This window comes from Epinephelus moara, chromosome 19 (genome assembly GCF_006386435.1).
Source record: "Epinephelus moara isolate mb chromosome 19, YSFRI_EMoa_1.0, whole genome shotgun sequence".
NCBI lineage: Eukaryota > Metazoa > Chordata > Actinopteri > Perciformes > Serranidae > Epinephelus > Epinephelus moara.
This window is the reverse complement of record NC_065524.1, coordinates 19,559,747-19,574,317: the sequence shown is the minus strand read 5'-3', so window position 1 is coordinate 19,574,317 and position 14,571 is coordinate 19,559,747. Positions and strand designations below refer to the sequence as shown.

The 14,571-nt window shown below is 38.4% G+C and overlaps 1 protein-coding gene across 9 annotated transcripts; it reads left to right on the top strand.

Annotated features, from left to right (window-relative positions):
* The first annotated feature begins 1,613 nt into the window (after positions 1-1,613).
* On the top strand, positions 1,614-14,282 carry fbxo9 (F-box protein 9). 9 transcript variants are annotated; one of them, XM_050071546.1, is made up of 13 exons: positions 1,614-1,852; positions 7,274-7,375; positions 7,788-7,919; positions 8,027-8,084; positions 8,410-8,509; positions 9,163-9,290; positions 9,392-9,506; positions 9,708-9,826; positions 11,670-11,760; positions 11,843-11,938; positions 12,050-12,143; positions 13,621-13,775; positions 13,856-14,282. In XM_050071546.1, exons 1-13 carry the CDS (start codon positions 1,763-1,765, stop codon positions 13,962-13,964), a joined length of 1,389 nt encoding a protein of 462 aa, XP_049927503.1. In that variant the 5' UTR covers positions 1,614-1,762; the 3' UTR covers positions 13,965-14,282. The 9 variants fall into 9 exon arrangements, with proteins under 9 accessions (XP_049927503.1, XP_049927505.1, XP_049927504.1 ...); XM_050071548.1 differs by having other exon boundaries at positions 1,615-1,852; positions 7,274-7,345; positions 7,791-7,919; XM_050071547.1 differs by having other exon boundaries at positions 1,615-1,852; positions 7,274-7,345.
* The last annotated feature ends 289 nt before the right edge of the window (positions 14,283-14,571 follow it).

Below are 14,571 nucleotides of genomic sequence, written 5' to 3'. Positions count from 1 at the left end.
TTTTAGTCCGCATATTGCCTATATGCAGACAGAAACCTACCACGCGGCGCCCAGATGATACTAAAATAAATGCGAAACAGTGATTTCCAAACTCAAAAGCAAACTAAATACACAGTCTTGAGAGGTAAATGATATAGCTAGTCTCATTTATAACGTCGAAATCGTTGAAAATACGATATTAAAAAAATAACACCAGAAAAACGAGAAAGATTTCGCTGCGCAAAGCAAAACCGGAAGTGACTGACAGGGCACTCTCTCGTTTATAGCGCATTATTCTTCTCTGCTCAAATCTCAGTCCTTCATTGAAGCAGACAAATGTCTGTTTTTTATGGACCCTGAAGCAAGATTTTATTTCGTATGCAATGAACACACGCACATCAGCAGTGGAAGGAGTGCTCAGATAATAACTTCTGCATGTAACATTTCATCCAAACTGTACTTCCATCTCTAACACACACATAAACTGCACACATTAGTGGATAAACTAGATCCATACCAAGTCAAATACTTCACAAGAAGTAAAACAGCAAATAAATACACGAGTACAAGTTCTTTCCCTAAGACCCAAATTAAAAAATAGCAACATTTTCACCAGGAAAATATACCTACTTATCAAAGGTAAAAGTGTTAAATTATTATGTATTTTATTTCAACAGGTAATTATAACTGATGTATTACAAGAGGTCTTTTGATATCGTAGCGGTGATGTTGAGCTATTATGGATGGAGCCTATTGTATATTCTTTTTTGTTACAATTCACGTTACTGATTTTGGTTAGGTTGGTACGTGACAGTTCTACACATCAAATGAGACATTCAATCTCAACAAACAAAAATAAAAATACAGTACAAACAGGGTAATAGAGATTTGTACACAAAGGGGTACAGCACCAGTCCCAGTCTGCCAAAAAACACATTAAAATTATTAGTGATAATAATAATTTAAAAAGAGAATAAATACAAAAATAGGCAGGGCAAAACTAAACATAAATCTCACTTCCAGGCCTGCAGACAATGCAAAATAATTCCAAAAATCCCCCCAGATTGGTCCTTGAGCACGTTTCTAGCAGCTGTAATGACTCCAGCCATAACAACTGAGAATTCATCCCTTGACACATTATACACTTGTGATCTGTCCCCCAATAAACACAGACTTGGAGACACTGGCAATGTCATACTTAGCCATTAACTCACGTGTCTGAGAATTTTACTCAGGGCCGAATGAGTGGGCCTATGGTATTTTCTATCCTAACTAGCTCATGATATGTTTTGCATGTCTTGATCTGCAAAGTAACTGTCAAATAATAATAAATGTAGTGAAGGACAAAGTAGGTTACAACATTCCTCTCTGAAATGTGGTACAGTGGAAGTGTATTGGGATTTTAGTGTAAGCTGGACGAGTCATGAAATTATATTTTACATATGTTTTTATGACTTTGGCAGTTGATGAGTTGCGCCCAAGTATCTGGCCAAACCAGCTGTTTCCATACACTTGAAAAACTAGTCTGCCTTTGAAATTTTTTTCTACATTGCCAGAGGACCTGCCTTGAGCAGCTCTGCTATTGGACAACGCACAAAAGCTTTCAGAACATTTTCGCTGTGACGAGTCTGGCAACCCTTGGGAAGTTATCAGTCATCACTTTTCAGGGAAAGTTTATCAAGTGTTATGATTTTCATGGCTGACTGTTGTTTTGGACATTTGCAATCTGAGGTTAAAGTTTAAAATGGCTAACCGATAGTTTGTGGAGACAATAATTCCAGTGATGTTTAACAGTTTTAGAAATGAGTCTCCTTGTGAAGCGGAGCAGGTTTGGAGCTACCACACTCTGATAGAGGAGCTGCTCAACACAGAGGTAGGTCTGTTATTTTATTCTTCAGTCAAATGACAGTTGAATGAATAAATGAATGAACGGTGAATATGGAGCAGTTTCACTGGATTTGGGGACCCATCACCTTCTATGATTAGGAATGTCGCAATAAATGTCACATTTGGATAGCTTTTACCGAACAATGGTGTAAAGTATTTGCTATAGGGTCACGCGTTTTGACAGCAGTAACACAGAGCCAGTATTGAGTAGGTTACTGACACTTCTCCTGTCAATGTTTGGTCAACTCATAATGGGTGACAGATTTTGGAGTAACACCTGTCAATGACTGATGTATTACTACAACTAGATTACTCAAATTCTACTAAATATTTAATGTGTTTCAGTGAAGCAACAATGCCAAAAATGTGTTGATTCCAGCATCTCAAATGTAAAAATATGCTACTTTTACTCTGTTTTATGTTATTGTAAATAGAATATACTTTGCTTTCAGATTATTGGCTGGTCAAAACAAGCCATCTGATGATGTCACCTTGAGTTACAGAAACTTCAGTGGTCATTTTGTACTATTTTCTGTCATTTTAGATCAAACAACTGAATGGAATAATAATTGGCAGATACATCGGTAATGGAAATAATTGTTAGTTGCAGCCAACTATTAGGCCTATTACTAATCATAATATTATAAACAATTATAATAATTATACTAATAAAAACTCAACTTCAGCTTTAAAATAATGATTGTCTAGGAACATTCAAGTATTGTTCCTTACAGGTTCTGTAAAGCTTTTACAGATATACATTTTTGGGAATGTTCCTGGAACCATTATACCTTAGGGGAACATTCCCTGAACACTATTTGATGGTTTCAAAAACATTTTTTGTGAGGGCCCCACAGACAGTAAAAATAATTGACATAGCTACCAAAACATCACCCACTGGTTTGTGGACTCTTGTTTTTAAGCCTTGTTTGTCACTTCGGCTGTCGCCTTCTTGGTTTTTTGGAGTCAGAGGTGACCATATGTGGGTGAGAGGCTGGTGCTGAGGAGGAGCGAGGGGTGGATCTGACTGAGAAGCTGAGGACACTATCGGCAGACAGCCTGTCACTCAAAGAGGCATCAATTATGCTTAACGTTATGCCATATAATATGTAAATGGGTAAGTTATCACACTGCCTGTCTTTAAATTGAATGGCTCTAGTAAAAACACACTTGCTGTATCTTTTTTATTGTTGCCAGGCAATTTTTTGATTTCACAGTAATCTAGTTCCTAAAATGTTCAGGCAGAGGGTACTTGCTGTAGCTCTGGCTAAGGGTGAGAGGCTGTCAGCAAATAGTTTGTTGGGCACAGGGAAACGGAGATCTCTGTGGGTACATGAGACCCTAAAAAAGAGGGTAGATCACAGGGAGTACCTCCATGATGTCCATTTCCAAGCATATTTCAGGATGACTCAGGGGCAGTTTGACAACCTGCTGTCTATCGTCAAGCCGTATAGCTCTGGGTATCCAGCAACCTCTACCACCAGTTTCTCCTCCATTGTCATGACCGCCACAGTACAGATGACGTGGGACACTTTTCTGCTCTGAGTTAAAGTTTTTTTTCAACTAGAGGAGTTCAGAGTGCCCTGGCGCCTAGAGTGCAGAAACGCGAGGTGTGTAGCAATGCAAAAACTGCGAGCAAATGCTTCATTCTCATTAAAAACAAATACAAAAAGCTGCCTCCAGCTGCTAAAATGCTTTCTATGTGATTGTGATTCCATTTTGGCTTCATTTTTCAGACCAGGAGGTTCCTGCTTGGAGGGCCCCAGCATGTTTAGTGGCTGCGTTGCTTGTGTTTTATATATAGCTTATATAGCATCAACTTTGATAGCCTGGCAGCATGTTTTCATGCCAGTCTCATTTGTCAGAATCAATGAGTGTGGTTACATGGACATGAATAATCCATTTATGATTGGGTTTTTGGAGTATCTGGTTCATGTGTTTGAGCGTGTAAACACCATATTCTGTTAATAAGAAACCCAAACATGCTAGCTGAGATACTCTGAAAGACACTGGGATGTGTATGGGGAACATGAATAACCCTGTTTCTCTGTGCTCATGCAAACATGTTTCAAATATGATCATAAATGGAATAAGCCTTATAAATGGTTTAATCATGCCCATGTACTTGCACTGATAGATGGGTTAGTAGGTCACTGACACTTCCCCTACCAATGTTTGGTCAACTCTGAATGGATGACAGATTTTGGAGTGACATCTGTCACATGACTGATGTATTACTACAACTACATTAGCCTACTAAAATGCTACTGGGGCAGAAATGTGATTTCAATGCCATTTTAGCTACTGTCATAATGGGAAAATATTTAATGTGTTTCACTAATCTTTTTTAATGCACTATTTAGATCTTTTTCTCAGAGGTGAAACCCCTAGGCCTATTTGATTAACAGAAAATGGGCGACAGTTTTGATAATCAGTCAATAAATCAAATAGTTTATGAAGCAATGATGCCAAAAAATTTGTTGGTTCTAGCATCTCGCATGTGAAGATATTCTTCTTTCACTCTGTCTTATATTATTGTAAATAGATCATATTTTGGGTGATTAAAAAAAATCTCTGTTGAATAAGACTCTTGTCCTTTAGTTGATCCCTCATGCATGTCTACTGCGTTGTCTATAGTCTCAGAACTGGGTCATATCGATTATATCGACCTGTGGATTCATTGTATATTTATTCAGTTCATTATTTATTACAGCTTTTTATTTTATTTATTAGTTACAATATACGTTGATTTTCTTATTGCAGATGCTTTAAAAATCGATTTATTGATTGGTGAATGAGTCATGTTTCACCCTCCATACAAACCAACCTGCTCCTCTCCGTCCGTCTCCAACTTCGCCACACTTCCTGACTTCCTGTGTCACTGAAGCTCCGGGCCACTCAGCGGAATGGCTGCGTTCCTGCGAGCTCGTAAATATGTCCGTTGTGTTGTCCGTTTCTCCGACCGTGAACTGTAAACGCTAGTGTTGACCACTTGTGAAGTTTACCAAGGAGACGTCCTAGCCGAGCTGTCATGGTGGGTCACCGTGCTTTTACCTGTTATCCACACAGATAGGTGTTAGCATGTTAGCTAGCTAACGGAGCTAACGTCACCTGGATTCCTGTAGCTGCAGTTCAGTTGCGCGACGTGTCTCTCCAGGGGCTGACTTGTTACCAAACACTGACATGTTGCATACGAATTTATCGATTTAAGTCCTTGTAAATTACATACAGTAACGAGACTGTGGCAATTGCATTAATTCTGTGTATCTGTCATTGAGGTAACGTTAGCATGGACCTGCATGGGGGTGTGTAGCAGTCGTGTGTTGTTTGTAACTAGATTAAGGTTTTAACTTCAGGAGCAGCCAAGTTTGTTGAACAAGTTTCCCAGTTTGGGCACATTTTTCCACAAGATTATTAAAATCCATGCAGTTAGGTGTTTGCGTAATTTCCCAAAAGCAACACCACGTGTGTTTTACACAGTTTGCAGCAGTATGGCACTAAATAAATAGTGAATTAATCAAATGGTTTCTGTTCATCACATGTACACCTCAGGATGTACTGTGAAGTCTAAGCATCACAAAACTGTGAAAATAACAACAAAAACAATGTGTAATACAGATAATTAAAAACATTTGGCATTAAAAAAATCCAGTATGGAACAAGGAAATAAAATATATTTTCCTTGGGATGAAATATGCACTATATTGCTATATTGATCCATTAAAAGTAGGTATAAACTTCAGGTTTAATGCTTAAAGAAAGCCTTTTTAACTTGAATTTACTGATCTGACAATTGGCCTTACACAACATGCAAGAGGAGGAGTTACAAACCACTGTGTGGTAAAGTTAAAATAGTTTGTGGATTACCTAACATTTGAGTTTCCTGATGAATGAATGTATGACAGGCATAGTCTGTATTTTACTTTTGCATGAAGATAGCACGACTGCAAACCTTATCCTACCCAAAAATGCTTTTAATTGATGAATTTGTTTTTAGTAAGCTCAGGTTTTACTGGTTCAGTTGGCAAACTTTGCATATCACCCACAGCCCATCCCTTTCACGTTATTAGGCCCTTTGTTTTCCACTGCAGACAAACAAGTTAGGGATTGTCTGTAAATGTCAACTGTTATGCCTGTGTCTGTCCTTTACCTCATAACCAGTTTAAGACCAATAAACCTAAACAGGGTGTAGACCTCTGAATCATATCTTTAATTTGTTGCAGTGCAGTATTACTATCAGGCTGCCACCACTCTTCCTGCTTCCTCTGCAGTTTGAAGTCGGACTTCAGGCTGAGTAGATTTGTGGTGGCCACATGAGCAATTTATTGTACAGTTACAGGCAGCAGTGGAGATGGGTGTGACATCACAGTCTGACTTGAACAAGATAAAACCACACTGCATGAGTGTTGTTATGCTCAATGTAGGGGAAGCTAAAGCACAACAGGAAACGGTCTCTTTGAGGATGCAATTAATGTTTGTATTGATTAATATTTCTGTTCCTTTTACCAAATGAATGAATAATTTACCTTGAGAAAATGTTAGAAAGTAGAGAAAAATGCAATCGCAAGTAATGTCTTTAAATTGCTTGTTCTGTCTCACAGTCCAGTGGTATATCGGCTGATGATATCAGCTCATTTTCTAAAATATTAACAGTTTTCTTAAGACAGATCCCTTAGATTTTTTTTAAATAATTGTGACCAAGATAGATCAGAGATCAGTGCTCTCTCGTAGACAAACTCTGCAATATGGAGACCATTTCTATATCAACTCAGATCTAGTTCTGCATTTTCTTGTTACTTACCAGCCAACATTTACACAGATAACGATGTATCTGCAATATGTCTACGATGGCCTGGGGGTTTTATTGGGCTTCCTTTGTTTACAGTAATATAAAACAAAAAAACAGCAGCAAATCCTCATGTGAGAGAAGCTGGAACCAGAAGATATTCTGCGTTTTACCTTAATGAATGACATTGAAGTGACAAAGTGATTCTCAAAAAAGGGTAACGCCAACAGCCAAAATAACAAAAAAAGTGAAGTCTAGTAGAATAAACAAAGAATAAACTACCCAACAGAAGCAGAGAATGACATCGCAGTTACAACCTGTCTGTCTAACACAGAACAAACCCATGACAGAAAGACAGCCCCAGAGCTTCTCCACAAAGTACTAATACTTAATACAGTAAAAGGAGGTCAGTGTGGCTGGGTGAGGAGCTGAATGTTTTGCTCTGGCATCAGCAGTTTTCTGTACTTTGTAGTACAGGTTGATGTCACCTGGGAAACCAGTCATGTGGAAGAACACGCACACCCAAAAGCTAAACAAATCCACAACCACAGTAGTAACAGGTTTGAGAACAAACAGCTCCTGTGATGGGTTTAAATAATACTTTAAATCTTCCATGTACAGGCTGAAGATAATACAGATATGGGAGGTACTATCGAGGATGAAGATGAAGGATCAGATGACCCAAATCTTCAGGTGAGAGTTCCTCTACAGTGTGGACATACAGTAGGTGACACAGATTTTCTTTTCTTATTTATAAATTAATGCTTGTGTTAATGTCAGCTGGACTTTACCGAAGCCAGTCATGATGTGAGAGTATTTCTTTTTGTTCTGTTTTGCTGTTTTCTTATTTGACTCTGTTCTTGTTAATTGTCTTGGTTCAAAGTTAATAACCTTATTAGGTGAAAGTGTCACATAAGCCCATCACATGCAGGGTGGAATTTTGTGATTTGTTTTCTAAAAAGGTAAAATGAAGAAAAACATCAATATTCTTCATTTTGGCAGCCATGTAGAAGTTTGATGTATGTCATTTCACACAGTTCCCATTGAGAAATCTGATCAATCCTGCTGTTATAGTAGGACTGAGAACAAAGAAGCTTTGTTTTGGGCATCTAATAACTTTTTGATTGAATTGCAGCAGGAGCTCAATGCGTTCAGAGCTCAATGGATGTCCGAACTCAAACCGAGCTCTGACATGAGTGGACTGAACAGCCGAATGCTGCGATCGAAAGGTCTGAAGAGGGCACAAGATATCGCCATGGAAGAGAAAGTGAGTTGTGAAATGATTTCTCTCTAGGTGATGTAGATGTATTGTGGAGAGCTTTCACTTAAATGTACACTGCTGTTGAATGACTGATGTGGTTTGTCCTCCCTCAGGCCACAGAGCTGTTCTTGAGAGCTGTTGAGGAGGAGCAGAATGGAGCTGTCTATGAGGGTGTGTATGCTGGGTACATGGTGTTCAAGGTCACCTGTGAAAGGATGAAATGATCACAAAAAATAAATTCTTTAGAAACTAATATAATGCCACAGTTGATTCACAGAGTAAGCTTGTGTCAAAGTCCACAATATATCCAATATATATATTTTTGAAATAATACAGACATTTCTAACCATCAGTAATGGCCTTAAATGAAACTCTGATGTCAGAGCGATTGTGTAATTTTTTAATTGTATGAAAAACGACAGGTAGTGGCGATGCTTGAGTATTTCACTTTTATTTTCTTGTTCAGGTATAATTAAACGTCTTTCTTGTCTTGCAGCTATCAAGTTCTATCGCATGGCTATGCAGCTTGTGCCTGACATTGAGTTTAAAATCAACTACAGCCGTCCTTCTGATGCAGACCGAGTTGGAGGAAACTAGTAAGCGTCTTTTATTTTTGGATATTGGCACACTTGATTGTCAAAGTTTCAGTCTGTTTTTTGCTTTTCTTAAACCTTTTAACTGTATACATTAATTTCCTTCAAATTCATATGGTCATTATAGGGATAGGTCTGTCCTTTTGGATACCAAAAAAGTACCTGATGCCTTGCTTTTAAATTAAAGAGTCTACACAGCAGACAGTGCCTAACCCAAATAATTTTTTAATCACCTTTCAGGACTAAAATTACCACAATATTCATTTGCAATGTTAACTTAAGGTTTAATACATTAAAGAGAAAGTTTTCAGAAGGGTCATCAAGCCAGGATTGATGATGTGGGCTGTCTGTAGATTGTATAAAATAATGGATGTAGCCATTGCGACGTTGTAAAATTGGACATTTTAACATGGGGGTTTATGGGGATTGACTCGCATTTGGAGCCAGCCCCAAGTGGCCATTAGAGGAACTGCAGTTTTTGGCACATCTGCTTCATTTTTCATCCTCTGAGGTTGCTGCTTGGTGCTGACCCATTCACACCAACAGCAAACATAGGTCCTTACTTATATCTGATATGTGAATAACCCAGTGTGCAGGCTTGTGTGAGGGAAAGGAATATTGTCATGTCTTAAACTGAACATGTTTTTTCATTGCAGCATGGAAGACAATGATGTTGATGGTGAGATCGAGGATCTACTTGCCTACTTCGAGCAGCAGCTCACACTGGAAAGCTTTCCAAAGATCTGCACTCCTGAGTTGGATTTGACTCAGATGCACATTTCAGGTAAAAATCTGTCATTTCTTTTAGGTTGTAAAAACATCTGAAGTCATTATCAGCTTGCATCTGTTGTAACCAATGTGTTTCCTGTTTTTATTTGACTGCAGCCTTGCCGCGGGAAATCCTGATGTACATATTTCGTTGGGTAGTGTCGAGTGATCTGGACATGCGAGCCCTGGAGCAGCTCTCTTTGGTTTGCCGCGGGTTTTACATTTGTGCAAGGTCAGCTTCTCTGTCACAGCAGATCACATGTGTGACAGCTTGTTTATCAGCAATGTGCTTCTCCCAGGTTTTGCTTCTCAAAACTGCTGATTTGGTATCACGCAATGAGGGATCTCACTTTGTTACTGCACGATAAAGTAATTCTGTGTGTACAGTTTTAGTTTAATACAATCTTAATTGTTCATCTTTATTTCTCCTCAGGGACCCTGAGATTTGGCACTCAGCCTGTCTAAGAGTGTGGGGACGGAACTGCACCAAACTGGTGCCCTTCAAATCCTGGAGGGAGATGTTTCTGCAAAGGCCTCGTGTCCGTTTTGATGGTAATTATATTGTCACTTACAAATTTGTGAAGCTCTGTCATAGTTCATTAGACCACCGGTAATGATATCTTGTGTTTCCCAACCCATATCAGCCCATCAAATTATACAGTTTAACAGCAATCATAACCCACTTTTGAGACATCCCTGCTCTTAACATGCAGCACACTGTCGCCCCCTGCAGTGAGAGGAGGTTTACAGTCACGATATAAGAGCAGCTGCACCATTTCAATCAGTCACTGCAGAGATCTGCCAACTTTTAAAATGTGATATCACTGGTGAGGGCTCCTTGATTATGGCAGAAATAATAATTATGATTATTTTGATATTAAAATCATGATTATTTAACATGGTTACTCATTGGCCCTGGGAACATCATGCATTTAATCAACATTAACTCTGATGTTTCTTTTTAACACCGGGTGTCTTTCAACTTTAAATACAATTGAACTGAAAAACAATGAAATAAATGAGAATAAACAAACTGGTTTTGTTTTATATTATATGATATTACAAACTGCTGCTGACCGTCTGTCTTTACACTGTGCACTTTACTTTCACCATTTGCACTACTTCATATCTGCTGCCGTTGGTCATTTGCACTACATGTACATCATGCACATCCCATAGGCTGCTCTAACATGCACCTTGATCACCTTGATTGTACATAGGTGTAGAGTATCTTCTGGTGTCTTATCTATTAGTTATACTGCTTAGTTTTTATTTTTATTTTACGTGTATATATTGTTTTTATTGTATTATTATTCCAGTTTAGCTTTCTTTTAGCTGTTAAATTGTATGACATTAATACTAGGTGAGAGGGAAACAGCATTTCTATTCTTCTGTATGTCCTGCATATATAGCAAATTGACAATAAAAAACTTTTGAACTTCGAACTTGAACTTTTGAATTTGTGGGGTAGCCACAAGGACGTAACACATGTTGCACATGATTGTAGTTTGTGGTGTGGAAACATTTTGGTTTTGCAAAGTCAGACTTCGAACAAAGTTTATTTTACCTTTCTTTCTCACAACTCGCTGTTTTCAACTCGTGCTGAATTTTCTGTTTAGACTTTGGGGAGGAGAAGTTGAGCACATCTGCTCGGAAGGGGTGCACTTGATTTTCAAATTAAGAGACAAAACAGGAGCAATATTAGTAGGCTCATAATGTGGCACAAAAACAATATATATCTGGATGATGGTTTTTTGAAAATGCAGGTAGCCAAAATCATAATAAAAAATAAAATCCGATTCATCGCCATACCACTGGTCTTATGCTTGGTTTCAGTACTCGATAACACAAAATGTAGTGTGAAATTGCTGCTTCTAGTGTGCCAGCTCTGTTGTGAAAAGCACAACCAAATAATACAGCACGTGGATATAACAATGATTTAGTTTTAAAATATCATGGGCGTAGGTTTTAGGATAATTGTTAAATCCACAAAACACGAGTTTGAAAGTCACATGTGGGGCGTTGGTGGCTTAGTGGATAGAGCAGGCGCCCCACACACAAAGGCTTCGTCCTTGCCACAGTGGCCCAGGTTCAGTTCCAGCCTGCAGCCCTTTGCTGCATGTTGCTCCCCCTCTCTTTCCCACCTATCAGTTAAAGGCAAAATGCCCTCCAAAAAATCTTTTTTAAAAAGAAATGAAAGCCACATGTCTCAAATATAAAGTTGGCTAAATATTGCCATTAAAATTATATTGGACTGATTTAGATGTTGCTTGTAAAAGTTAGCCTATGAGGCTGCCAATGTACCGGTGAATCAGTTTTCTATTATTAAAAACCCAAACATCTGATGAAGATGATTTACTGAATGTTGAACTTTCCATTCATATTATCTTCACAGGTGTTTACATCAGCAAGACATCATACATTCGTCAAGGAGAGGAATCCCTGGATGGATTTTACAGGGCTTGGCATCATGTTGAGTACTACAGGTAGATGTTTGACTTTAATCATTATTTTTAAATTGCCAGTTGTTGTAGATATCACAGCTAAGTGTTGACATTGCTAACACAGGTACCTCCGGTTCTTCCCTGACGGCTTCGTCATCATGCTGACCACCCCTGAGGACCCTCTGTCCATTGTTCCTCGCTTGCGTACCAAGAACATCAGGTACATTTCCTCTGTGTTCTACAGTCTCAGTTGGAGTGGACGTCATAAATAATTTCACAGGTTGAGCGGCAGCACTTTTCATGATTGTTGAATTTTGTTTCATGTTTACAGAATGGATTCTGCTCTGCTCGGTCATTTCCGTCTGTCACAGGAGACAGATAATCAAACCAAAGTTTTTGCTGTTGTCTGCAAGAAAAAGGAGGAGGTGAGAATAAGTTTGGGGTGTTTGTGGGTTGAGACAAAGACATATACTGCAGGAAAGAGCCAGTGGCCATTGTACATGCTTTAAAGTGGAACACCACCCAAAATAAGAATTCCATTATATTATTTCCATGGCCGAGGAAAGTTCAATCAGTATTTGTGAACATGAGCTACTCTCTCTCAGAGCCAGAAACCACAGATTTAAGTCTCAAACCTGTGATGTCATAAGAAAAGTCGAGCCTGTCTTTTTTTTCTGACCCACATAATGTTTGTCTTCTTCTTTTACACCCAAATGAGCTTGATTCAATTGTGGTGTTGTCAGATCTGAAAAAGAAGATGTACCCATATACTCTGAACATTCCCCTGAGTGCTCTTACTGTCATCTGTAACATCTTTCCCAATTTCTATTCTATGGAGCAGCTCCAGACTTTCACAAATTTCAGTGTTGAATGTGTAAGTTTTAGCACTGTAGTTTTAGATTTGGGAGAGAGTTGTTCATTTTAATTAATATTTTTGGACTGTCTAAGACCATAGGAATAACGTGTGAAATTTGAAAATGGGTGTAGTTTCCCTTTAAAGCACTGCAGATTGGGTTTTATGTGAAATTTAAATAAAACCACCAGGCATTTTTTGTTTTCCAACTGCAACTTTTATTATCAAAGTTAAACACTGTAGATCAAATAAAAATTAATTACTAAATTAATTAATTACTAAATGGTAGAAAATGGGCCTCCATACTTCATCAGCTGAAAATTTAGAGGAAAGAAATATTGTAACTTTGCGCCTGTTACAAATTTAAATGTAACATTGCTTAACTGTTCAAAGTAATGTTACTTATAAAACCAGGGAGTAGTAACTTAGTAGTAACGCCACTGATGCACTTTTACTTTCAGAAATTTATGAGTATTGTCATCATGCTGTTGTGCTGTTAGTGCAATGGCAATAAATATATGTAATTTTTTTTGTGAGACAACTAATTCTTAAAGAATCTGCTTTTATATTATTTAGCCTTACATGCATCAGGGCTGATAAAAGAAGAAACAAGTCTTCGACTCATCACAGTAATCTTACTAAAATTCAAATATGATTTGTTCCACTACTCCGTAACTAGTAATGCCATAGCACAGGTATAGATTTCTGAGGAGACACAGAGGACACGTCCCCCTCAGTATTAAGAACATGTGCCTTTGTCCCCCTCAGTAAAAACATCAAACTAGCAGAGGGCTTCAGATTCAAGACATTTACACTGTGAAATTGATGCAGTAAAGGCACAAACTGGTGCATAAAAATTCACCAGTATGCAGGAGTTTATTTGTTTGTGTTTGATCAAAAAAAAAACCTTTGTCCTTGTGTCATAGTGACACAATTACCGATTAACACATGAACACTCACCTGTGCTGTAAATTCAAAATTTGCAACAAGAAGGTAAAACAATAACCAGTCAGTTTGTGGCTCAGCTTGTAAACTTTATCTGTTAACAGAAAGCGACCGAGTTTCAAAGGAATCGGTTCTGCAGGCGGAACCCAGCTCCGGAGGCTGAACACAACTTCCACGTGGGACTACATCTGTCCTCTGGGGGGCGTCAGAGTTTCAGTAAGCTGGTGTGGATCCACCACTCCTGCCACATCACTTACAAGTAAGAGTCATATATACCAATAGCAGTAAAAAAGCATATTTCCCTATTTGTTACAGTATTGACATTAATCCTGTTTTCAGGCTCACCGGGGAAACAGTTATCACAGCGTTTGACCTGGACAGCATGTACACACCCTTCTTCTTTGCACGCGTGAAGAGTTACACTGCTTTCTCCGAGCAGCCTCTTTAAGCAGCCTGCAGACCTGCACATGATCCCACAGCAAAAGTTCATCCGTCATGTAACACGATGCATACTCCTCAGCTTGTTAATTAGTGCTGCAGCTGGATTACGATGTTAATATATGAACCCTCATGTTTCCTACATGCAAACACTTTATGTTTGAGGTTTACATAATAGAATACTTATTTTCTGATTTCAGAAATTACGGTAATGTGCTGAGAGCTAAAATGATTAGCAACCTTTCCCACCTGTTCCAAGCAATGAATGTTCATACTGTGTTTGTCTCATGGTGCACTTTCTTCCTCAAATAAACAGTGGTGAACAGAATTCGCTCTCATGGCTTGATTTGTGTTTTTTTGTACTGGCACTTATAAGTGAATTGGGCAGATGTTACAAAACTAAAACATCAGCCTCAGGGTAGTGATTTGTACTCACCCAGGTTATTGTTTATTGACTTGATTTATCTAACAATTCTTCAGCATGTAATGTATGCTCGTGGCCATAGGAAAAATGATACATCATAGTAATATTACAGATATCCTCTTACACAACCTCAGTGAAAAGACATTGCAGATGTGATTTCAGACTTCTACAGTACATCATTTGTCTTGCTGAG

What these genes read in the sequence shown, in the direction of transcription:
- fbxo9 (XM_050071546.1), top strand. Translation starts at nt 1,763, where the DNA reads ATGTTTAACAGTTTTAGAAATGAGTCTCCTTGTGAAGCGGAGCAGGTT. An exon ending in GCCTCGTGTCCGTTTTGATG is followed by an intron (nt 9,827 to 11,669) that starts GTAATTATATTG and finishes TTATCTTCACAG; the next exon opens with GTGTTTACATCAGCAAGACA. An exon ending in CATCATGTTGAGTACTACAG is followed by an intron (nt 11,761 to 11,842) that starts GTAGATGTTTGA and finishes TTGCTAACACAG; the next exon opens with GTACCTCCGGTTCTTCCCTG.